The 25,070-nt window shown below is 41.6% G+C and overlaps 1 protein-coding gene across 1 annotated transcript in view; it reads left to right on the top strand.

Annotated features, from left to right (window-relative positions):
• The window catches only part of LOC145395055 (uncharacterized), a 262,494-nt gene that overhangs the window by 128,130 nt on the left and 109,294 nt on the right, over positions 1-25,070 (top strand). The window contains exons 13-14 of the mRNA XM_080268807.1: positions 8,270-8,382; positions 18,714-18,823. Coding sequence (XP_080124933.1) covers positions 8,270-8,382; positions 18,714-18,823 — 223 coding nt within the window. The remainder of the gene's footprint in view (positions 1-8,269; positions 8,383-18,713; positions 18,824-25,070) is intronic.

The following is a 25,070-nucleotide window of genomic DNA, read 5'->3' as shown; positions in this document are numbered from 1 at the left end:
CAAGAATATCCAGAGTTATGCTAAATACCAAGGAAACCATGAAAAAAAAAATACTGAAAACCAAAAAACACCTGACCTATATACAGTAATCTTCCCAATATCCGATGTAATACAGCCAAAGGCATGTCCAGGAAGTGGGTTTGTCTGGATACTGGGACCCTGCCTCCTGGACTGGTACTTATGGACCCTAACCTAGCCTAACTTTGAAAGCCGCCTAAATAACCCTACTGGCCATGGGTAGCACCTATTTAAGACCCTGTTCACACAAATAAGGGACATAAAGCATAAAATAAATGAAAAGAAACCAGAGAATGAGGAATTAGAAGTGAGTATGCAAAATATTTAGCAGTGTACAGGGTACTTACAGCTCGTCCATGGCCGCCTCCAATAAGGCTCTGGCAGTGGTGAAAATGCTCTTGAAGCACGTACGGCAATCCAGTATTGTGCAGCACTTAATTATTTGCACTGTGAATTATTATTGTTTAACACTGCTCATTCTGTTCTTAATTGTGCCACGCCAGTTTCAACTGCCAGTTTGCACTCCGCACTTAATCCTTTGCACTCTAACTTCTAATTTCTTAACACTGCACAACACTATAAATTCCCATGTGGTCTAGTGGTGAGGTATTGCAGTTTATTCACTGTTTATTCTCAAAAACGAGCACATGCGGCATCCATTGTGATGAGCATCTACTCACGATGGTAGTTAGGCAGTAACTGGGGAGAGGAGGAACAGCAGGGGACTGGCGGCTGTGCGTAAACACAGCTGTTCGGCGCCACGAGCCAAGTTCAAATTATGGGTGGGGAAAAAAATCGGATTTCTTTGGGGGGGCGGGGTTGAAGGCCCAGGCCCAAAATGTCTGGGTAGTGGGGTGGCTGGTTATTGGGTGTCCGGATAATAAAGGGATTACTATACAACTGTATGTACAAAACCCCTCCTAAGCTTTGCACTGTTTTCAGGTCAGTCTGCCATATTTAGACGTCAAAGCACACATAGGAATATCCAGAGTTATGAAAAAAAAAAAAAAAAACACGACTGTATGTTCAGTACATCTCCTAATTTTTGTACTGTTTTCAGATCAGTCTGCCATATTTAGACATCAAAACACACATAGGAATATCCAAAGTAATGCTAAACACCTAGAAAACCATGAAAAACATTGAAAACCATAAAACTCCTGACCTATATACAGTACTACTGTATATACAGTACCCCTCCTAATTTTGGCAGTTTTTTGGTCATTCTGCCATATTGAGACATAAAAACACACATAAGATTATCCATATTAATGCTAAACATCATGAAAACAATCCATAAACAACAAAAATCCACAAAATAAAAACTGACAATGGTTTGGAAAGTGTTGTCTGTTACGAGTGATTGCTCCCGGGTCTCAAAAAAAAATTCCACGGTCAGATATGCCACCAGAAATTGGTTATATTGGTATAAATTGTATACCATCATCTTCGCTGGTTGGAAAGATGTTGTCTGTTACGAGTGATTGCTCCCGGGTCTCAAAAAAAAATTCCACGGTCAGATATGCCACCGGAAATTGGTTATATTGGTATAAATTGTATACCATCATCTTCGCTGGTGTTTATACTATAAGCTAATAAAAACATAAAACTGATAAGTAAGAGTACAGAAATTAAAACAAGAATAAAGTGTTCAAGTGTAAAACTTACCTTCATATAACTTCCCACTATCCTAGTTCAAAATTTTGCCTCCCACTATCCTAGTTCAAAATTTTGCCAGCATCTTCCAAGAGTTAAGCACATGTCTAGATGCAAAATTTCATGAGCTGTCTCGCGTGTTAGTGCGGAATTTCGATACAGCCAATAGTAGTCGAATAAATTGCAAAAAACTTTTAAAACTCACGAGTCAGTGTAGTCACCACGGAGGAGGGCAGGGACTGAAGGATTGGGGGGGGGGGCAGGAAGGTATGGAGGAGGGACAGGAGGGGGGGAGAAGCGAGACCGTGGACAGGATTTTCTCCCTTCTGTCAACAGGCAGATGGGCGCTTTTGCCATACATTTACTCGTCGCTTGCAGTCTGTTAGACGCCGAGTGGCCATTCAGAAATACAACTCACCGTAACCGGGGGACTGACTTTCGACCTTCGATATTCATATTACTCAAGTGCAGGAGGTTTGTTGGGAGTGATTGGATGAGCGTGCGATTTCGACCATTCAGTACAGGGGCAGACAGACATTTTAATCTCTGATTGTGGGTACAGACTACTTCCTGCTCGCGGCTCGAGCCCAGCGGCCATGACACCGAATGTTTGGACATATCAGCTGGCTGGCAGAAGTTCTTGGTCACTTTTACATCCAGATAATAGCAAATAAATTCGGATAATGGTTCAATAGAGCCAAGGACCATTGTCCGGATACTGAACATGTCCGGATAATGAGTGTCCGGATAAGTGAAGGATCACTGTACTTTCCACAGTCTGTGTCTATCCACCCAGTCATATACACTGAGTCCTTGATAAACAAAATCCCGAAGTACGAAATTTCATTGTTATGAAAGCAATGAATATAGGACAAATTCCACAATACGAAAGTATGTCTCGATGATACAAAAGGAAATACGAAAAATTCAAAATGGATGCTCGCTTGTGGTGAGGAAACAAACTAACCCCTCTCTGGTAAACAGATTTTCCCGCGCTCCTCAGTTGAGTCCACGGTTTCGGGACTATTCGTCATCAGGACGATTCCTGGTCATTTGTTTACATATCAGTTTGTTTAGCAAGTATATTATTTTTCGAGTTATATGAGTTATAAAGGTAATGGTGGTTTATTCTTTTTATAATAAATGTAAAATATGGCATCAGATAGTTGTATTAACAGAAAAAAATATAAATATTGAAACGTGAATCAGGTGACACACGATGTTTCACTTCATCGTTTAACATACGGCTACATATGAGACATTCGCATTTAAATAAATGCCTAATAACCTCAAGTGAATGATCGACTTACTCTAAAGTATACAAATAATCTTCATATGATGTCTACATTCTCAGCTAATCAATCAATCTCAACCAACTGCATCCAAAAATTACAGTAAAAATTATTGAAGACAGCTATGGGAGATGCCAGATTATAATTCAAAGCCGACTACAGCGAGGCAGAAGCAAGTTAATTATTGACTACAAGTGCAAATTATAAATAATATCCAAAGCCTTCGCTGTTGATAGTTCCCCATGAAATTAGTTATTATAGTATTAATCAATTAATATTAAATATATTTATAGAATGACAGGGAATCGTCTTGGGTGCAAGTTGTCCTGATGGCGAATCGTCCATGTTTTGATGGCGATCATAGCTTCATTGTACATGAGGATATTTTCGCAGCTCTGCACCTTTTCGTACTGTGTAGACATGCCTCGCAAGCGTCCTGCTTCATCTTCAGCATCAGGGGAGTCCGCTGCAAAGAAGCAGCAGCACCGTACTCTCACTTTGGAGAGGAAATTGGAAATTATAAGATACCACGAGGAGGGGCAGGGAGTCTCGGAGACTGGGCGTGCTTTAAGCTTTGCAGCTTCCACCGTTGGGACTGTGACCAAGAAAAAGGAGATGTACAAGAGAATGGCCACCTCATCCTCTACATCTACGGGTATTACTTACTTCAAAATAGGAGGGGTAAATTTTAGGTGGGGGGTACGAGGGGGTCCTGGAATGCATCCCCCCCTTTCTATGTATATTTCAGTGGGGAAAATTGTTCTGATATACGAAATTTTGAATTATGAAAGGTTTTCTCAGTCCCTATCCCTTTCGTTTATCGAGGACATTCGGTACTTTCTCCAAATCCATGAAGGCTGCATACTACTTCTTTCCCTGCCACAGAAATTCTTCCACTAAAGACCTAAGAATGAATATCCGATCTGCACAACCTCTTCCCTCCTAAAACCTCCCAGTTCTTCTCCAACTAATTCCTCTGTTATTTCCCTAACTCAGTCAGTAAGTATCATTCCATATACTTTTCCTGTTACACTGAGAAAACAAATTCCCCTATGATTCCCACACACTTCTTTTTTCCCATTTCCTTTGTACAGGAGAATAATTATACCTGACTTCCAATCCTCCGGGACTTTACCTTCATTCTTGGCCAATCTACACATCTTCCACATCCATTCTACTACTATCTCTCCCCCATACTTCAGCATTTCACCACATACCATCAAATCCTGAGGCTTTTCCCATTTTGACTTATTTAATTGCATCCACAACTCTGTCCTACTGATTTCTTCCTCTCTTCTCACATCCCTCCTTCTCCCAGACATTCCCCAGCCATTTATACTTGCATTACTTTCATTCACTGTGTTCAGCAATTCCTTTAGGTGTTCTCTCCATATGCTCACTTTTTCTTCCTTCTCCACTAGTAATTTACCATTTTTATCTTTCACTCTCTGACTAACTTCTTTAAGACTCTGTCTAACTCTCTATACCTCTTTCCAGAACATTTTCTTACAGTCCCTCCACTTTACACTGAAATTCTTTCCAAATTTCTAATCCATACAGTCCCTCCACTTTACATTGAAATTCCTTCCAAATTTCTTATTCACTCTCTTCTTACTCTCTCTTACTAATCTTTTCACCTCTCTTTTTTTCTCTACATATAACTCTCTCTTCCAACTCTCAGCTTCCTCCACACCACTGTTTCTCATCCACTCAGTGTATGCGTTCTTCTTTTGTGCCACAGCCTGTCTTACCTCTTCATTCCACCCTGCTGTTCCTTGCAACCCCTTTCGTCTTCTCTTCATCTCACACACCACCTCACATGCTTCACAGATTTCTTCTGTGAATATCTTGCACACAGCTTCCATGTCCCCCATCTGCTCCAAATCATATTTACCCAATCGCTCCTCCACTTCCCTCTTATATTCTGCCTTTTTTCCATCCTCTTGTAACATTTCTACCCCCCTTATATGAACTGTGTCCTCTTGTCCTTTCCTTCTTCTATTCCTCCATTTCATTTGAACCTTGACTTTCACCACCACCAAGTGGTGGTCAGAAAGTCCACTCCCCCAACTTCTATATGCACTTGCATATGTACAGTACCCCTCCTACTTTTGTCAGTTTTCTTTTTTGTAACCCTTTCCTCCACAACCTACCACAGCTTCTCTCTTTTGGCATTAGTGTTAGCCATATGCTGACAACTTTGCATGAAGTTTTCAGAGTAATCCCTCAATTATCAGATGTAATAGAGCTCTCGGTATGTTTGGATCCGAACGATGTTTGGATACGAAACAATACCACACCATTCAGACCCCTACCTATATGTACAGTACCCCTCCCAATTTTGGCAGTGTTCTTTGGTCATTCAGTGATTTAAACATCAAAACACACATTGGAAAATCTAATATGGTGGGTGGGACCTGTGGCATGTCTCCCCCCTTCTTATTTTACTGATTATGCCCGAGCTAAAGATTGTAATCCAAAGCAATCCTGAGGACATTAAATCATCCAGGAGGATCAGAGTGGCTTTGTGGAATGTGGGAAGTTTGAAGGGTAGAGTGGGGGAAGTGGTTGAGGTAATGAGTAGGAGATGGGCAGATGTGTGGAAAGTGTGCTGGGAGGGATTGTTGCTATAAATTTTTTTTGGCAGGGTAGGATAGATGGATATGGGGGTGTGGGGGTTGTGGTTAGGGAGGAATGGTTGGAATATGTCATGAATGTTATGAGAATAAGTGATAGGATAATAGTAGTGAAAATTTTGTTCGGTGGGATGGTGTTTGCAATTGTATCGGCATATGCTCCGCAGACAGGCTTGGATGAGGCAGAGAAGGATAGATTTTCGGACAGCTTAATATGTGTAGTAAGTGGTATGGGGGATGATGAGATTGTAGTATTAGGGGGGGATTTAAATGGTCATGTAGGTGAAGCAGCTCAAGGATATGAAAGAGTGCATGGGGGATGTGCATGTGGTACAAGTAATGAGGAAGGGGAAAGGATACTTGAGTTTGGGGAGGCAGTGAACATGATTGTGTGCAACACATATTGTAGGAAAAGAGAGAATTGGTTGATTGTGAGTCATGGGGAAGAACAGACAGATGGACTATTACCTGGGCAGGAGGACTGGTAGGAGGTTAGTGATGGATGTTAAAGTTACAGAAAGTGACGAATGTGTGCAGCAACACAAATTATTGATATGTGACATGGTGCTTAAGGAGCGCATGATGAAAAAGAGGACCTATGCACCTAGGAGGAAAATATGGAAGCTGAAAAACCAAGCAGTAAGGGATGCCTTTTATAGTGAGATGAGTGGTGGCTTAACAGGGAGATGTTGACAGAAGTGTTAATGAACAGTACAGAGCCCTCAAGACCAACATCTTGAGAGTTACTGATTCAGTATGTGGATGGACAAGAGGCCCGCCAACACATAATGTGACTTGGTAGTGGGATGAGGGTGTAGAAGCTGCAGTTAAGGAGAAAAGGTTTTTCTGGGAATGGAAGAAGGGTTGTAACAAAGAGGAATACTTGGCTGTCAAGTATAGGGCTAGAAAAGGGGTTTACAGGGAAAAGTCTGAGTCACAGAGACTTTTACTTGAAAACTAAATTGTGTGGAAGGGATGAATATGATATTTAAGGTGGCATATCAGATGAAGAGGGCGAACAAGGATATCATAGATGAGCATAAGAATGAGGAATGAATATTAACAGGATGTACAAAAATCGCAACTGTTGATCACCTGCACCTAGAAACACAAGAACTTCTAATCAGAGACCTCATTGACATAAGAGGTACACAATTCAGTGCTTCAGCACAGGATCCCATCCATCTTTGTGACTGTGTGCTGTGCCACTCCCACCACGAAGAAATCCAAAATGAACAACCTCCCAGTACAACTCAGAATGCTGCAGCAGCTTCCCTCTTCTATTCCCCAGTGCAGCACTTCACAGACAGATGCAGCCACCGCAGCCATATATAACATACAACCAGACATCATGCTTAATGAACCCCCATCAAACATTAATCCCACAGAAATTGTCCTTCTCAGAGTGAAATGAAATCACTTAGCCAGACTGTAATATGGCCACCACTCATCTTTGCTTTTGTAATGAAATCCTTCACACCACAACACAGTTATTTACATCATGCACCTCACAACACAGGCAGCCCTTCAGTGTAGCCCCAGCAAATTATATCTTGGAGTGCTTGGCTGTAGTGGCCTGTTTTGTATAGTCCATTGGTCTTACATCCATGTGAGCCTGGTCCACAACGGTTGTGTTTTTTTTAGCAAAGTTGTGGTTTTTAAATGCACTCTTAGCATGGATCAGAGGCTATTGCTGGAGGGTGCATGGATGTGTGATGTTTCTGGTAATGGAGTGGTGATGTGTACTACAAAGAGATGAGATTATGAAGCATGCAACATCAAAAGGTACACATGTCAAGTTTCTTAGAAGTTCCACTTACTTCCATAGTGTGGAGTGCTGTAATTGCAACATCATAGGTAATAGAAGGTTATGACACTGCATGTGTTAAAAGTGGATATAGTGGAATGGAGCAGGGGGGAAATAAATTCAAAACAGAACGGAGAAAGAAAGGAATGAAGATTGTAGTGGAGAGAGAGAAAAAAAAATGAAGGATGGATGGAATGAAGAAAAGGAGATAGAGAGAATGATGATGGAAAAAGAGTTGGAAGAAAGGGGACAGGGAAAGAGAATTGTGCATTATGGAGCCTTGAAATAGATAGGCAACACTCACTGTTTTTGGCCAAGAGGAAGGTAAGGACTTGGACCAGGTGCTCTTACTGACCATATGCAAAGCAATGAAAGAACAGGATGGGCTCACCGTTTAACCACTTCAGTCTGAGGATGTATTTCTGATTTTATTCTTGCTGTCTTCAGACAAATTTATTCACTTTAAGACAGACTTTTTGAACTGGAGGGATTGCATAAAGCCTTAACTCCCTTCCCTATCCTGACACTGTCTTTAAGTGGAATGAAATTTGGTAGCAATAAAATGATTTGTAAAGGACTTCATCAGACTAAAGAGGTTAATGTCAAGCCAGTTCACACACCGTGCCATCTCGTAATGCACTGTGCAGTTAAGTTTCATACGACTTCCACATTTCCAGCTGAGTAAGGTGCACTCATCACTTCCATTGTGTAGAGCAAGGATAGCAGTATTGGTGGTGTGTGTCAAATTTCCAATTTTTGCATGATGATCTGTTTGTCTCCTTTCAATGCAGAATGCATCATTTATATAGGAAAACAGCAATGTTATAGGATAAGTGTGTAATGATGTGATGTACTGGCAGGGGGGCTTGGGCGGCGAGCCTCGGATGGGGGAGCCAACCTTCAGATGTACTTCCAGAGACACCTGCCTGAGGGGGGCATGAGTCAGCCCAACAGCCATGAACAAATACCACATGTAAGAAAATCTTGCGTAATATGTACTGTGAAATGTAGTGATCATTCTTAACTGGTTTTTCTTTTCAGTTCATGTAAGAAATCTGTTGACTGAGTGAATGAAATGGAACAGTACAATAATACTTTCTTCTGTAATAGTATCCATTGCCCAACTATGGGTAAAGGGCATGTCCATACGTATTGTACTATATTTACCACTTTTTTTGAGAGGATGGGGGATGATAATTGGGTGAGGAAGGTGAGAAGTGTTAATATTGGGGCTGGGGTTACGAGGGGTAGACCAAGGAAGATATGGGACGAGGTCATTAAGTGTGACCTCAGGGTTAAGGGACTGAACAGGGAGGCTGCAATGGATCGTGCAGCATGGAGAGCCACCATTAGGTGACCAAGGCCGACGCATGCAAGCATGTTGGAGCTTTAAAAACGAAACGAAACTCATGGTTGGGGGTGATGGGATCATTTTTGAACAGTGTAGAGAATTGGTTAACACAGTGGTCTTGCCAGCAAAACCTTTTAATTGTCTGAGGAAAATCTTGACTTGGATTTAAGGAGACAGACTAACATTTAAGTTACTCAGAATATCGATCTGTTCACTGTCTTGGTGCTGTGTTCTTACCTGGTAACTCATTCGAGTAGCTTTGAGCTTTGGAGTCACCCTAAGTTAAAGATCTTGCACACACAGTTGGTTCTCAAATTTTGTGCAATAAAATTTGGATAGCCTGAATTTTGATAACATCTCAATTATCAACCATCTGGTAAATTTCAACCACAAATTTGCATTTTCCAGCGGGTCGAGAAGGCCACAGGTGGTTGCAAGGGGCGCAGATTTTTATATGTATACACAGCCCATTTGCTTAATGTGCAAGAATTTAGGTGGTAGAAGACTTTGCTGTCTAGAAATTTCACACTTTGCAAATAACATACAGTACTTTATGGGGAAAACTCTAATTGGTGGGGTGGCCACCTCAAAAGTCACATCTTTGGCCCCTAGTTTGTCATTTTGCCTATGTGTTATACAACATTAACCCCTAAACCGCGGGGTTGTTTTTGCTTGACTTGCATGTCTTGCGGGCATATTCGTGCTCCAACTGACTCTCTAAAAATATTTGCCAAAAATTAGTTATTAGACCTAGAATATTATAATTACATACGCATATGGCACATACCTTCAGCTTTCTCCTGGGATGTTTGTTGAGCCTTCGTCGAGTACCGTAGGACTTATGGAGACCTCTGAAGTTGGGTAACGAAGTCTCCACTTTACACTTCCCGACAACCCGTAATATGATTACCACAGCCTGATATTATCACTAGAAACACTATTCTATGATTCTCAAATAGTTTGGAATCCATACTCAAAAAAAAAACACTTGAAAACAATGAAAATTAGGAGCGTGTATGACCTTCCCACTTGCAATCGTTTGCCACTGGTGTTCTGTCATTTATTATTCATAAAAATACTCACACTTTATATTTCTATTACTATATAACACTTATATATATCTACAGTCTTTATCCATAAGTTTCCTTCAGTAATAGTAGTTTATTGTCACTGAAGGCATTCAATATCTCTTTCGGTAAAATACGTAGCATTCACTTGTCCTGTATACTAGCATTGAGAGTGAATCTGTCACTTTCACATCCACTTTCATTACTCTTGGTATATATACTCGTATTCTTATATTACTACTTATTTACATTTCTATTTACATTCTCTATTTTATTTACATAATTTAAATTTCTATTTTATTTACACTGTGTTATGCAGTCATGTGCAGTAACTTATAAAACTATTTTCCACTGTTCACTTATATTTACATTCATTGCTTTCACTTGCTGTTTACACATTATTTACATTTTCTCTTGCACTGTTTTGCTCACCAGAAAGATCGTAGTCACTGCCTATCATTTTCATTGACAAATTAGCCAGTTCACGTTCCACAGCAGTCACTTAGCCCTTTACCCCTTTCCACACGAGGTTTAGTAGGGGGTAGAGGTCACAGGGCCCTTTTGCATGGGGCTAAAAAGTGGCGGAATTGGACAGGTGCGAATCCAACGTGGTTTCACCTTGAAAGACGACAGTAAACTGAATACAGTGTGGCGGCCTGCCTAGGGGGAGTGCAATGCTGCCAATGTCAGCGTGGTGACAGCTCCTAATGTATACGCTATGAAATGATTGGCAGGAAATCTAGACAATACCTAATAAATTAGGTAGTTCCAGGTGAACGTAAATATCACTTAGGCTTCTCCCTTCCTTTCTTATACAGGGTGTAATGCGACGTATGACAAAAACTTACACCAGTGATCTATCATGCAATTTTGAGTATATTTTGTTCTGTAACTTATACTCTCTCTGACCCCAGTTCAGTACCCAGCAATCGGCTGTTTAGGTGTAAAAGTTTAGTGGCTGCATAGGTGCCATTGTGTGAGAGCTTCGCAGGGCGACGGGAGACGAGTATTATTAGCTTATACCGTAATGCACATAAAAATCCCATATCCTATCAGTACAAACGAGTTTTAAAAAAAAACTTGACAAAGTCTATTGATTCATTAACATCGTCATGCATTCCTGCAATTCTTTTGCACAAATCGACTGTAAATTAAGGATTAAATTCTAATTTTATGGCTTGCGAGAGAGTATGGAGGGAGGAGAGGGGCTGGTATGTTGTTGCCAGTTATGTAATGTTTAATTTGTAGGATATTGCCACGAGCATTATCATAACACCCACAGCTCATTCAATGGAAAAACATTACTGTAATGAGTGACTAGCATTCCTTTAAGTCAGGAGTAATATTATTATCCATTACAATTTTTCTGCTGCAAGTAAACGTGGCACCATTGCTTTCATATGATGACGTGAGAACAGTGACACAGGATTGCCAACGTAACGACTATGCAGCTAGGCCTACTTTTTGCTTCTACCTAGCGGCGCTATTTAACATCTGACAACATGATATCTAGCTACATTCTGGATATTTTTGCCATTTTTAGGTGGTATTCTAGAAATTTAATCATATTTTCTAGCGATGTTTTGCAGTGTTTACTATCTAGTGTCATTCTAGCAAGTTTTCAGGACTAAACTAACGAGATCAATTATAAGGACTTGACAGCCCTGCATCCATTGTCATTTGAACGGGAAAATTTGAAGGCAAGGCACACACTTCAGATACTGTTCTCCGCATTCAGGTGTTCACTGGGTTCAGCTTGTTCATGAAACAGCATGCCACGTACGTACAGCAATGAAGAATATGCAGATGTCGTCTATTTTTACGGATTCTGCGATGGTATTGCCAGTGCTGCAGAGAGGAATACAGGTGGAGATACCCAATCGCGCCACGTTTGCTTGCAGCGGAAAAATTGTTATAAATAATAATCTTCCTGACTTAAAGTGAGGCTAATCTCCCTTTACAATAAGGCTTTTCCGTTGAATGAGCTGTGGGTGTTATGATAATGCTCGTAGCAATATCCTACAAACTAAACATTACATAACTGGCAACAACACACCAGCCCCTCTCCTCCCTCCATACTCTCTCGCAAGCCATAAAATTTGAATTTAATCCTTAATTTACTGTCGATTTGTGCAAAAGAATTGCAGGAATGCATGACGATGTTAAAGAATCAATAGACTACGTAGAGTTTCTTTTTAAAACTTTTGTACTGATAGGATATGGGATTTTTATGTGCATTACGGTATAAGCTAATAATATTTGTCTCCCGTCACCCTGCAAAGCTCTCACACAATGGCACTTTTGCAGCCACAGCTTTTACACCCAAACAGCTGAATGCTGGGTACTGAACTGGGGTCACAGAGAGTATATGTTAGAGAACAAAATATACTCAAAATTGCGTGATAGATCACTGGTGTAAGTTTTTGTCATACGTCACGTTACACCCTGTATATATTTTTATTACGAGAGTAGATTATACGGCATATTTCAAGGGGAAATAAACAGCGAAAATTAGCGAACGAGTGCGCGTGAGGTGTTGTCAGGTGATAATTAACCAATTCCAGGTGTATAGCACTATCACTTACCTTATTTCTTTTTTATATATATTACTTGGTATAAGAATAGGGCAGAGGGCTTATTTCAATGGATGAAATCAGTGGAAAATTCCAGGGAAGATTTCCTTAGCATAGCATGGCCGGGCAGGTGAGAGGGGAGGTAGGGAGGGTAGTCAAGAACGGGGAGAAATGGCTAAATTGTCAACAATTGATGGGAGTACAGATGAGATTAGGAGTGCTGACTAGTGTTGGACATTGGCAGTACTGATAGATGATACAAGCCACCACTTGAAAGCCCGGGCGAATTCAAAATAACACAGAATCACAAAAGTGACGCCCCGCAGTTAAAGGGTTAAACACATGTACACAGTAAATATAACTCACACAATAGTCCTTTACCTTAAAATGTATGCAGGGAAGGCTTAGTTAAGTGATGGGGTTCCGGGGCAGATGCTTGCTACATCACACGGTACACTGATGTCATGACCTGTGTTCACTTCCTCACGCGCTCTACAAGGGTAGGTCACACTCGGAGATGCAACACCAGATTCTGCTCACTTTGGCACCCTTATTTTGCATTTTCATAACCAACTCATGCACTATCAATTAATAAACCCCCCCTTGGAGCTCCAGTCATTTCGCGTCGTAGAAACTCGTTTATTAAATGAATAGACTGTGTGTGTGTGTGTGTGTGTGTGTGTGTGTGTGTGTGTGTGTGTGTATTTACCTAATTGAGATATACAGGAAATGAGCTACGCCCATGGGGTTCCGTCTCTGTTTCATGATAAGTCAGATTTAACTTTAAACTTGTTTAAGTTTTTAGACTGGACGATCTCTTTGTCCAGGTTATTCCACAGGTCTGTACATCTATAAGGAAAACTATATTTCTTTATATCCTTCAAGCAGCATGGCTTCAGTTTCATTCCATTTCCTCTTGTTACTTCCTTATCCCATACAAACAGATCTGCTCTGTCAATTTTATCTACTCCCATCATGGTCCTGAACACTGCAATCATGTCACCCCTCTTTCTCCATTCCTTTAAGGAAGGCAAGTCCAGCTTTTCCAGCCTCTTTCTGTATGACAGATCTGCCAGACTGGGGACCATCTTAGTTACTGTTCTTTGTATTCTCTCAGTCTTGTTTATCTTGCTTTTTGTGTGGGGACCACACTACTGCTGCATATTCTGACCTGGGGTGGATCATGGCCACTATCAGTTTTTTCATCATCTCCTTATCCATATAATGAAATGCTACTCTTATGTTAGTCAAGAGTTTATACGTCTCTCTAACTGTCTTGTTAATATGTTTTTCAGGTGACAAACTTCTTGGACCAGCACTCCCAAATCTTTCTCTTCTCTCGCTTTTGTGATTGGTTCATTACCCATCAAATAATTCATCGATGGCCTCTTGGTACTTTTTCTCATTTCTAATATTTTACATTTCTTTGCGTTGAATTTCATTTCCCACATCTGGCTCCAATCATGTATCCTATCCACATCCTCCTGCAGCATTTTACTGTCCTCCTCAACCTCTACCTTCCTCAAGATCTTTGCATCATCAGCAAACAGACCTGCACAACTGTTCACTCCATCTACCATATCATTTACGTAAATCAGGAACATTACTGGCACCCACATTGAGCCCTGTGGGACTCCACTTGTTAGTTCCCTCCATCCAGACATCCTATCCTTTATTACTGTCCTCATTTGTCTGTCTCCCAAAAAGTCTCTCATCCATTCCAGGAGTTTCCCCTTCAGTCCTCATATATATTCTAGTTTCCACATTAGTCTTTTATGAGGTACCTTGTCAAAGGCCCTCTCTAAGTCTAAGTACACACAATCCACCCAACCATCTCTCTCCTGTACCACGTCAATCGCTCTCGAGTAAAAGCTCAACAAGTTGGAAACACATGACCTTCCACTTCTGAATCCAAACTGACATTCAGCCAAAATATTCATCACATCTAGATATTTTATCCATCTGTCTTTCAGGATTCTCTCACACAATTTTGCGGCCATGCTGGTTAGAGACACAGGTCTATAATTCAGGGGTTCTTCTCTGTTTCCTCCCTTATAAATTGGTACCACATTTGCCCTCTTCCATTCTTGTGGCACTTTCCCCTCTTCCAGAGAACACACAATTAGACTGTGAATTTTATCTGCTAGTTGTTCTTTGCATTCCTTCAGTACCCAATTAGAAATTCCATCAGGTCCTGGGGCTTTCCTTATATCTTGAGTTTCCAGTAATTTATACACTTCCTGTACCTCCACTTTTATATCCTTTATCACCGGTACATTTCTAATCACCCCCTCCCCTTCCACAAACTCTTTTTCATTAGTGAAAACCGAATGGAAACATTTGTTCATTATTTCAGTATGCATTGCTGCATCTTTATAGACCTCTCCTTTTACTTTCAGTTTGGTGATTTCTTTCTTTTGTTTCAGTTTGCCATTAACAAATCTATAAAACAGTCTGGGTTCATCCTTGCATTTGTCTATTGTACCTTTTTTAAAATTCCTTTCTTCTTCTCTACTTATTCTTGTGTATTCATTTTTACTTCTTTTATATTCTTCCTATGTTCTGTTGTTACCTCTCTTTCTCCAGTTGTTCCATGCCTTATCTCTCTCTCTTTTTTGCTGTCATACACCTATTAAACCACTCCTTTTTCCTGTTTTCTTTCCCTCTTACTCTTGGTACAAATTTTTCCACTTCCTAATTATAGAGGTCTAGAAAGTTATCCCACTTCCTCTGTATCTCTCTTGTTTCTCTGAATATTCTCCAATCCGCATTTTCAAATAATTATCACAGTCCTGTAAAATTTGCTTCCCCAAAGTTATATCTTCCCTGCCTATGAAGCTCGTCTCGTGGCTCGACATTCCCTGTTATCATCTGGAACTCAATGACCACATGATCACTTTTTCCTATAGGACAGAAATATTTCAATGATTCTATTACATCGGGTTCTTTGGTAAACAGTAAATCAAACCTTACTTGCGTGTCCTCACCTCAGAACCGTGTCTCTTCTTTGACCCATTGTGTCATCACATTATTCATTATTATATTTAATAATATAGTGCCCCACGAATCTTCACTGCCTCCTGAGTCCCATTCCTCCCAGTTCACGTCTTTACAGTTAAAGTCACCCACCAAAATTATATTGTTGCTTTTCTCAATTATTTTTTGTAAATAACTTGCCATGCCTGGTAACATCTCCTGGTATTCGTCATCATTCCATGCTCTCGTCTTAGGGGGAACATACACTACCGCCATATCTCTCTTGCCATTCTCTCCAGTTTCTAATTTCATATATGTCACTTCAGCCCTGCCTTGTCCCATTTGCATGATATCTACATTTATGTTTTTTTTCACTGCTATCATCTCTTCTCCTCCCATTTTTTCTTTTCTGTCTCTTCTCAACAGTTTGTACTTACCATCTCCCAAATGAACATCAATATCTTCTCTTAATTTGGTCTCTACAAAGCACATGACATCAGGTTCATGTTCCCTCAAGAAATCGTTAATTTCAAGCCTTGCCGATGTTAAACCATCAACATTAGTATATACCACCTTCAAATTATTTTTGATGTTTTTTATACCCTCTTCTCTCCTTCTCTCCGTCGGTACCACTTCCTCAATTTCTGATCTTTCATAGCCATCCCCCTTAGTTTCCCTCACTTCTATTTCCTCACATACCACTTCCTTACTTTCATATCCATCACTCTCCAAAAAAAGGTTTTACATTTTTCCTCTGTCCTCTTATTTTTTTCCTTTACTTGTTCTTTCAGTGATTTTAAAACTTCTCTTTCTTCTTCATTCAGATCTTTTCTTATTATAATATTTTCCATCCCTGCCTCTTTTCTTAGTTTCCAGGTCACTTTAAGTATATCATTTACTAAACTTTCTGATGACAACTTGACTCTCATTGGTCTTGTTTCATCTTTCTTATAAGGCCCTATCCTCCTTACTTCCTCAGTTTCTTTTACCCACTTGTCTCCTTCGGGATCAGTCTTGCCTAATACTGTATTCTTCTCACCAGGTTCGTGTCTCTCTCGAGTCTCATGGATCTAACCTATTCTTCCTCCTCCCTGTTTCCAAATATTACCACACATCTGTTCCTTTCTACAGTTTCTCTCACTATTTTTCATTTTTCTTCAGTATTTTCACTACATTTTCTTCCATTTTTTTCTTGTTCATTTCCCTTTCTTCTTGGATGATTTTTCTTAAGCTGACCACTTCTTTCTGTTCTTCTACCTGTTCCCACTTTGCCTTATGCTCTTCTAATACACTACTCACCTTCTCCGTTTTATTAGTACTCTCTTCTAGTTTACTCCTCAATTCGATATTTTCTCACTTCAAATTCCTGATCTCCTCATTCGCCATCTCATTGGACTGGATCAGACTCTGTATAGTAATCTCAGTACAAGTATTTTCAGACACGTCCTTTAACACTAGATTCTCCACTTTCTTTTCAAGTTCACTAATCCTCATAATCAGTGTTTTAACCAGATTCATGACATTAGTATTTCTCTCAAATCCTGGAAATTCAAGCACCTCAGTGTTTACATTATCGGCCATGTTTGAGATTGGTTACAGTACCAAAAACAGCTGTTACCGAAAGTACTATAAACATTCATGTATACTCTTGCCAATAAATCTTTACATTTTTGGTAGTCTATATTAACTTACAGTATTTTAAACTTAAAACAAGATAATAGGATACAGGACAAACATAATTCCAGAAAACTACTTAAGGTTTGCTGCGGTGGCTGGGAACAGTCAAAATACGTCTGTTCACTCTGGCTGTTCGCTCGTGTGTGTGTGTGTGTGTGTGTGTCCCAGTGGCCATGTGATTTTTGACGTTCAGTAGGGAGGCGGACAGCCGCTGTCACCAAACATGTACTCATGGCTTGTGGCCTGTGTTCGATGGTGGTGGCAGTTGGGCAAGACGTAGCCCGGTGGCCGTGTGACATTCTGTGTTCGGTAGAGAGGCAGACGGCCACTGTCACCAAACATGTACTCGTGGCTTGTGGTCTGTGTTACAATCTCAGTGGCAATTAGGAAGGGCTTAGCCCTGTGGCCGCACGATGCTGGACATTCGGTGAAGATGCGTACAGACGTTTTGACATCGCTTTAAAGTTACAGTTCTATTACTCAGTTGCTGGAGGTTTGTTGGGATTGATCGGACGAGCATGTGACTGATCATTCAGTACAGGGGCGGACGGACATATTAGCTCTGGTTGTGGGTTATGGACTACTTCCTGCTCATGGCTCAAACCCAGCAGCCACTATACTGAATGTTTGGACGTCGGTTGGCCGACCAAAGTTCCTGGGCACTTTTACATCTGGATAATAGCAAGTAAATTCGGATAAATATTTAATAGAGCCAAGGTCCAGCATGCGGATAATGAATACGTCCAGATACTGAATGTCCGAATAATTGAGGGACTACTGTAATTAAATACTGTAGTGAACGATATCTGTCACATTTCCAGTCACATCCAGGCAGTCTTCTGCCCCCTGAGGCACATACATCAGTCCTGATCATCAGTGAGGAAGGTGTATCTTTACCTCCTTCATTGTCATGCAGCCTCCCCCCCCTTTTTCCCCACCAAAGTAGTCTTTAGTTGAGCGATAGGCTGTGCAATTCATGCTTTTTCATACAGCTAGAACCTCAGCTGTAGTATATTGTGGTTTCCTTTCACTTAATGTGAGATATACACAGTAAAAACACTTTATTGATTTTGGAGGTTGTTTACCTCAATACTGTACTTTCCAGTGTGCAATAAACAAAATATAACTAGGCTGTGGCAGTTGCCAGATGTCTCCTTCTGAGTGATAGGTACTGGAAATCAGGTCATCACTTCTATATGGGTTTGTACAGTATGTCATATAATGCCATGTGGTTAAAAGTTCATAGCCCTTCATATTCCATATAAACTTCTTAGTTATGGAATTCCAAATACGATACAGGAAAAATACCAAGATTATAATTATGGCACATGTTTATGTTGTTTTAGTTGAAACAGCATCATGTTGGTAAAGAACAAGTTGCCAGTGGGATTACTGCACTCATCCGTTCATCTTCAGTAATGGGGGATGATTTTTTCTTTCCTTTCAGTCCAGGTAATGAAGTGTGCTCCCTAATACAGTAGAGTTTAACTTTTTTTTTCTCCCTGGTGATTTATTAATCTGTACATTTTTAATATTTTACGATTCGTATCGTTTTGAATTGTTTAATATTTTACCTTTAAATAAAATGGCTGTTTGTATTAGCTTCATTATTCAAGTGATGTTATAACTATTATAGTAATGCATATGTTTTCTAATACAGCTGGGCCTAGTAGGAACCTGTCCAGGTGGGCACTCTCAACCACTACCCCAGCAGGACGACGACCTACTTGCTCACCGTGATGAGGAGATCGACCCTAGTGATGTGGCTCAGTTAGTACCCACCATACACAACCGCTTCTTCTGTCCACCTCTAATCTTAACATGTTATCCGTACCATTGTCATTACTGTTTTCACATTCGCCAGTACTATATGTCTTCGTCATTAGCATCAACTGAGCTTTGCCTCCTGTCTTTGTGAATGTTGTTTGCATGTATTGTCATCAAGCTAATCAACTTTCTCACTAATACTTCGGGTATCTACCGTGCATGGCTACTGCCTTTGTTCACCTCTCACCTTAACACATATATTATTATCCCCACCGTTTCTCTTATTTTCATATTCACCCATACCATTCTTCCTCACCATCAGTATCAACTGTTCTTGCATGTCCTGGCATGTCAACAACCCTGACACAGACAGAGGGCTGGTACTACAATCCCAGACAGATCATCTTTTCATACTAAACAGTCCCACACCAAGCCCTCTTCCTCCCATCATCTCCAGACATCACCTTCTGCTCTCCAAACCTCGCTCCCACCATATCATGGAGAGTGGTCAAAACCCTAGGTTCTGATCACCTCCCAGTCATCATCACTACCAAAACCAGAATCACCCCAGCTGGCCACAAACACACATACACTAATTATAAGAGAGCCAACTGGGAGGCCTTTGTAACTGAAACAGAACAACATTTCGAAACACTAAACAGTACACCCATCACAAACATCAACACCGCTGTGCACATTTTCAATACAATCATACAAAACGCAGACAAAAGACACATCCCTAGAGGCAACAGAAAGAAACACAACCCCAACTTCACACCAGAAATTCAAGGCCTCATCAGACAACGGGACACACTGCGACACTCCCCAACACCCCATACACAAGACACCATACAACAAATACAAGAACTCAACACTCAAATAAACAGTAAAATATCAGAACAGCAAACACTAAACTGGAAAAATTACCTCCAAACACTTGACCACAAAACAAACATCAGTAAACTCTACAAAACACTAAACAGCATCACACATTCCAACAGCAACACCACACAATCACACTCTGCCATCACAACAACAGACACCATACCCTCAAACAAACAAAAGCCATCACAACAACAGACACCATACCCTCAAACAAACAACAAGCAAGCACTCTCATCAATCACTTTTCACAAGTCAGCCATCTAACCCCCCATCCGGAAGACCGACGTATCATCAGACGTAAGAGACAGTTCCCCACAGACCCAGACTACGCACGTTTCACTTACAACCAGACGAAGCACATCATTAACAACCTCAAGCACTCATCTGCCTGTGCACCAGACAACATAAGCAACATTCACCTTAAACACCTAGGACCACAAGGCATACAAGCACTCACCAACATATCAAACTACAGCTACTCACACAACATAATACCCAACATCTGAAAGCATGGCAATATCATCACTATCCCTAAACCCAACAAAGACCCCACGTTACCCTCCTCACATCGCCCCATCACACTCCTCTGCACTCCCTCTAAAGTCACTGAACAACTGATACTACAACTAGTCACACCTCACATTCCCCTAGCCCAGTCACAACGTGGCTTTAGGCCACTACACTTCACAAACACCCTGGTTACAGACCTTACACAGAGAGTTTTCGATGGCATGAATTCAGCTAGGCCACCACACAGAACACTCCTAGTCACACTAGACATTAGCAAAGCTTTTGATGCCATCCCCCGCCACAACATCACAAACAAAATACTCAACACAAACATGCACAATAACACTAAAAGATGGCTGGCAAACTACTTAGAAGGCAGATGTGCACACTTAATATTTGCCGGTCAGTCTTCTAACATCAGAAACTTCACAAACGGCGTCCCCCAAGGATCTGTTTTGTCCCCTACACTCTTTAATCTATACATGCACGACATACCCACACCCCACACACCACAGATACACATAGCTTCCTATGCAGATGATATAACACTTACATGTACACACCAAAACTCAAACACAGCTGCACACATCATTCAACCTTACCTTAACACACTACACGAATGGTTCACCACAAAGAGGCTCAAAATAGCGCCAGCCAAATCTACAGTGACTCTTCTCACAAACTGGACAGCAGAACACAGTCACATCCCACACCTCACCATAAACAACACTCCCCTACCACACAAACACACACCCAAAATCCTTGGTGTAACATACAATACATCAATGTCATTCAAACAACACATCACAAACATTAAAAATGAAATAACACCAAGACTCAATGCTCTGAAGTCACTTGCCCATACAACATTCAGACACAACAAAGAAACCACCACCACAGTATACAAACAATACATAAGTTCAGTGATGAATTATGCAAGCCATGCCTGGGCTTCTAACCTGACCAAAACACACTACAACACTCTACAGACCATACAGAACAAGGCCCTGAAAATAATCACAGGCTGCACAGCTACTACACCCACAGACCACCTACATCAAGAAACCAAAGTCCTCAAGGTCAAGGATCACCTAGACATGAGAGGCACCCAGTTTCTTGCTGCAGCCTCCACAAACCCACAACATCCACTACAGTACATGGCAGCACATCCACCCACACCAAGGAACATCAAAACAACACCCAGCACATGATACCATACACAAATACTTTCATCTTTCCCCCCTCGCCCACCTCAGACCAGCTTCCAGAAGCATATCCACACTCAGATCACTCGCCACTCCATCCAGTCACTTAAAGACAACACACAGCTGCATGCACGGCCTCCTGACATCCACCCTTCTGAATCCTATCTTCCTTGTGAGAACAGGGTCCACCTGGCCAGGCTGAGATGTGGGCACCATCCAGCCCTCTTAAGCTACCAGAAGAGGCTGGATGACTCCGTCGCTGATGCCTGTCCAGGATGCAACACAGCACCCCATACTATTAAGCACATTATGGAAGACTGCATTGCACACAATCACCTACGCCAACAACACAACATACACTCTTTGAGAGCTCTGTGGGAAAGCCCGGTCTCGGCCATGGCCTTCCTAAGGGACTTGGGGCTGTTCGGCCAGACTGCTTTGGGAACAACTACTACTACTACTGTTCTTGCAACGTCTTTATGAAATGTTGTTGGCAAGTATTATCATCATTCTAAACCACCTTCTCACTCTTACATTGGGTGGATAAAGTCCAGAAATAGTAATATAGAAACATATTGTATGAGAACCGTGAATGAGTTACTCATTAAAATAAGCCATTTATTTATCATTCAAGCCTTTGAAATTCTTGGCTCCACTGCAGAGGCAACTGATTCACACAAATATTTACTACATATTACCAGTAGGAAAGAGCCCATCATCTGCCAGGTTTTAAAAAGGGAGCTGTAACCCCAGCTTGTGGATTTCAATACTGTATATGCATAGTCTGTCTCTTTGAAACTTGAGTCAGTTTTTTTTTATTCAACCACATACACGCTTTCTCGCACATTCAAAAACCACACCCAGCCATTTTTCATCATGGACCATCAACAACCTGTTCTGTGCTCAAGCTCACTCTCATAGGCCCTTTCAGTACCTCATACATACCCATTCTCACTGACCATATAATTTATGCATGCTCTTTTCTGTCCTTTGGCCAAGAGTATTCTTAACCCATTAAAGACAGGTGTCCGCATATGCTGTCTGAGGGTACTAGGGCCCAAATGACGGGGGTCTCCTCATATGCTGTCTGAGGGTACTAGGGCCCAAAAGACAGGTGTCCGCATATGCTCTCTGAGGGTACCAGGGCCAGAAAGACAGGTGCCCGCATATGCTGTCTGAGGGTACTAAGGCCAAAAAGACAGGTGTCTGCATATGCAGTCACACTGCCCCCCTCCACCCCAGTACCACCACACGCATACACCACCCCCCACCAACTCCTCTCCCACACCCCCACTGCCCCCCTACCCCCCACTGCCCACCTCACCCCCACCCCTCACCCCCACCCCCTCCACAATGACCCCCCTAACCCCCCCATACCCTCTACCATCCTTCCACCCCCCACAACCCCCCAATCCCCTCACCATCACCCAACTACCCTCCAACCCCTACCCCTCCAACCCCCATCCCCACCCCTTACCCTCACCCTCCCATACCCCCAACCCCCACCCTCCTAGACCTGCCTACCGAATTCCCAAACCCCCCTCTATCCAACCCCCCAAACTCCCCCTACCCAACCCCCAAACCCTCCCTACCTAACCCCCAATCCCTCCCACCCAATTCCCAAACCCCCCTGCCCAACCCCCCCACCCTCCACCCATACCCCACCCCTTTCCAGCACCCCCACACCCCATCTATCACTCCCCCACCCCCACCTCACAGCACCCCAACCATCCTCTCACTCCTCTGCACCACCCCACAACCTCCCCACCACATCACCCCACAACCCCCTAACCACCTCACACCATATCGCATCCGCCAATTATGCGCGTCCTGAGTGTATGTCAGAACATTCCGATGCCTGTCTGTTAGGAGTTAATCCGTGTCTTTGTCAAAACTCTGTATTGTATTTCTTATTTTGTGCAGCCATATGTTCCTTACCATTTTGAGTAGAGATTCCCTTAATCATTGTAAAATGTGGCATTAGTCAGAAGAAAATACTGTTGGTGTGACTACACCACCACTTCTGAATTAATTAATCCAGACTAGTATATATACTTATTCAAAAAAAAAAGAGAGAGAGAGAGCAATGCTCTGTTTATTTGTATTTTAACCCTTTGGTGTTTGTGGGTGTGGTGCAAATTTCATGCACTCGTTACCATTTGACGCAGGCTGCGTCTGCGCACATTTCAACCACTCATCACCATTTGACACTGATTACATTGAACGAAATGGCCCCTGTTATTTTGGCAATGGAACGATTTTGCATCGATTTCTGGGCGAGAACAAAGCACTACTTACATCCCCATGTATTCGTCCTCCGCACTCAACCCACCCCGTACCCAGCGTCGCCCCTTTGCCCCAGTCTGTGTGCTACGGCCCTTGCTCGAGCTTAAGGTAATTTCCTTTTGCGTTCCATGAAATCAGCCCTAATTTGACCTACAGTAATTTTTTTATACACCAAAATGTAGCCAAATAAATTCCCTACAACTTTTTCTCAGTAACATTTACCATAAAATTTATATTTCTATGAGAAAAAATGGAAAAAACTTAAGTAAAAAAAAATAACAAAGCATAATTTACATTTGGCTGATCTTTTTTACAACACCATAAGCAAGTACAGTACATTTATTCAGGTTTACGGTGAAAAAAATTTGCAATTATCGAAGCATAAATAAGTGTGCGAGGATAAATTGTTTATGAAGTATCAAGTGCGTGGGAGTAACTTGGTGACGGGGGGAGGGGGGCTCTCAGTTTGTGGTCATGGGTACCCAGGACTGTGTCCCAAGTACTCGCTCGCAGTTGGACACAGTCTACGTCGATTGGTAACGAGAGGGTTGATACTGTAGTCATATACTCTCATTTTTTTTTAGTTTCAGGAAACCAGTCAGTTTAACCCGTGGATTGCGCAGTTACCTTTTTTTTTTTTTTTTTTTTTTATCTCACCCCGTGGTGCACAAAAAATGAAGGAAAAAAAAGTTCTTTTGTTTTAGTTTTTGTTTATTTTTTATAAATATCCAGGGCATCATCTGGTGAAAAAAAAAAATGATTCTCTCTCTCTCTCTCTCTCTCTCTCTCTCTCTCTCTCTCTCTCTCTCTCTCTCTCCCTCTCTCCATCTTTGCGTATGGCCATGCATAAGTTTACGTAGGGGAGTAGTGAAAAAATGAAAAACAACAACAAAAATTTTTTATTGTTGTTTACTATAAACTTGAAGATAAACATCCAGGGTATCACCTGGTGAAAAGAAAAAAATCTCTCTCTCTCTCTCTCTCTCTCTCCATCTTTGTGTAGTTTCATGCATAAGTTTGCATGGGGGTTGAGTTGTTTGCGGTGATGCACGGCCAGCACAGCCTGAGCTGTGGCTTGCAATCCACGGGTTAAAGATATGTAGTGGTACACTGGTAGGTTACTTGAGTTGGGGTGAGGGCTGTGCCTCTCATCCAGTGTTTTGAATCTCCCATAGTTAACCGGAGGTTTGCTGTCATTTAAACTTCTGCCAGGAAGTGTAAGTTGGTTTCCTACTCTTTACTGCTCTGAAATGTGGTTACTTAGCCTTGGGCTCCAGCTTCCTGAAGAGGGTAGTATGGATTCTGTTGTTTTTGTATAGTTCATCCTGTCATGTACAGAGTACAGGTACTTTATTTGAGTTGGA

The sequence above is a fragment of the Coenobita brevimanus genome, chromosome 29 (genome assembly GCF_032717465.1).
Source record: "Coenobita brevimanus isolate Jiangsu-jjx chromosome 29, ASM3271746v2, whole genome shotgun sequence".
NCBI classification, from domain to species: domain Eukaryota; kingdom Metazoa; phylum Arthropoda; class Malacostraca; order Decapoda; family Coenobitidae; genus Coenobita; species Coenobita brevimanus.
Note: the sequence above shows the minus strand (reverse complement) of the source record. Positions and strands in the feature narration are given on the sequence as shown.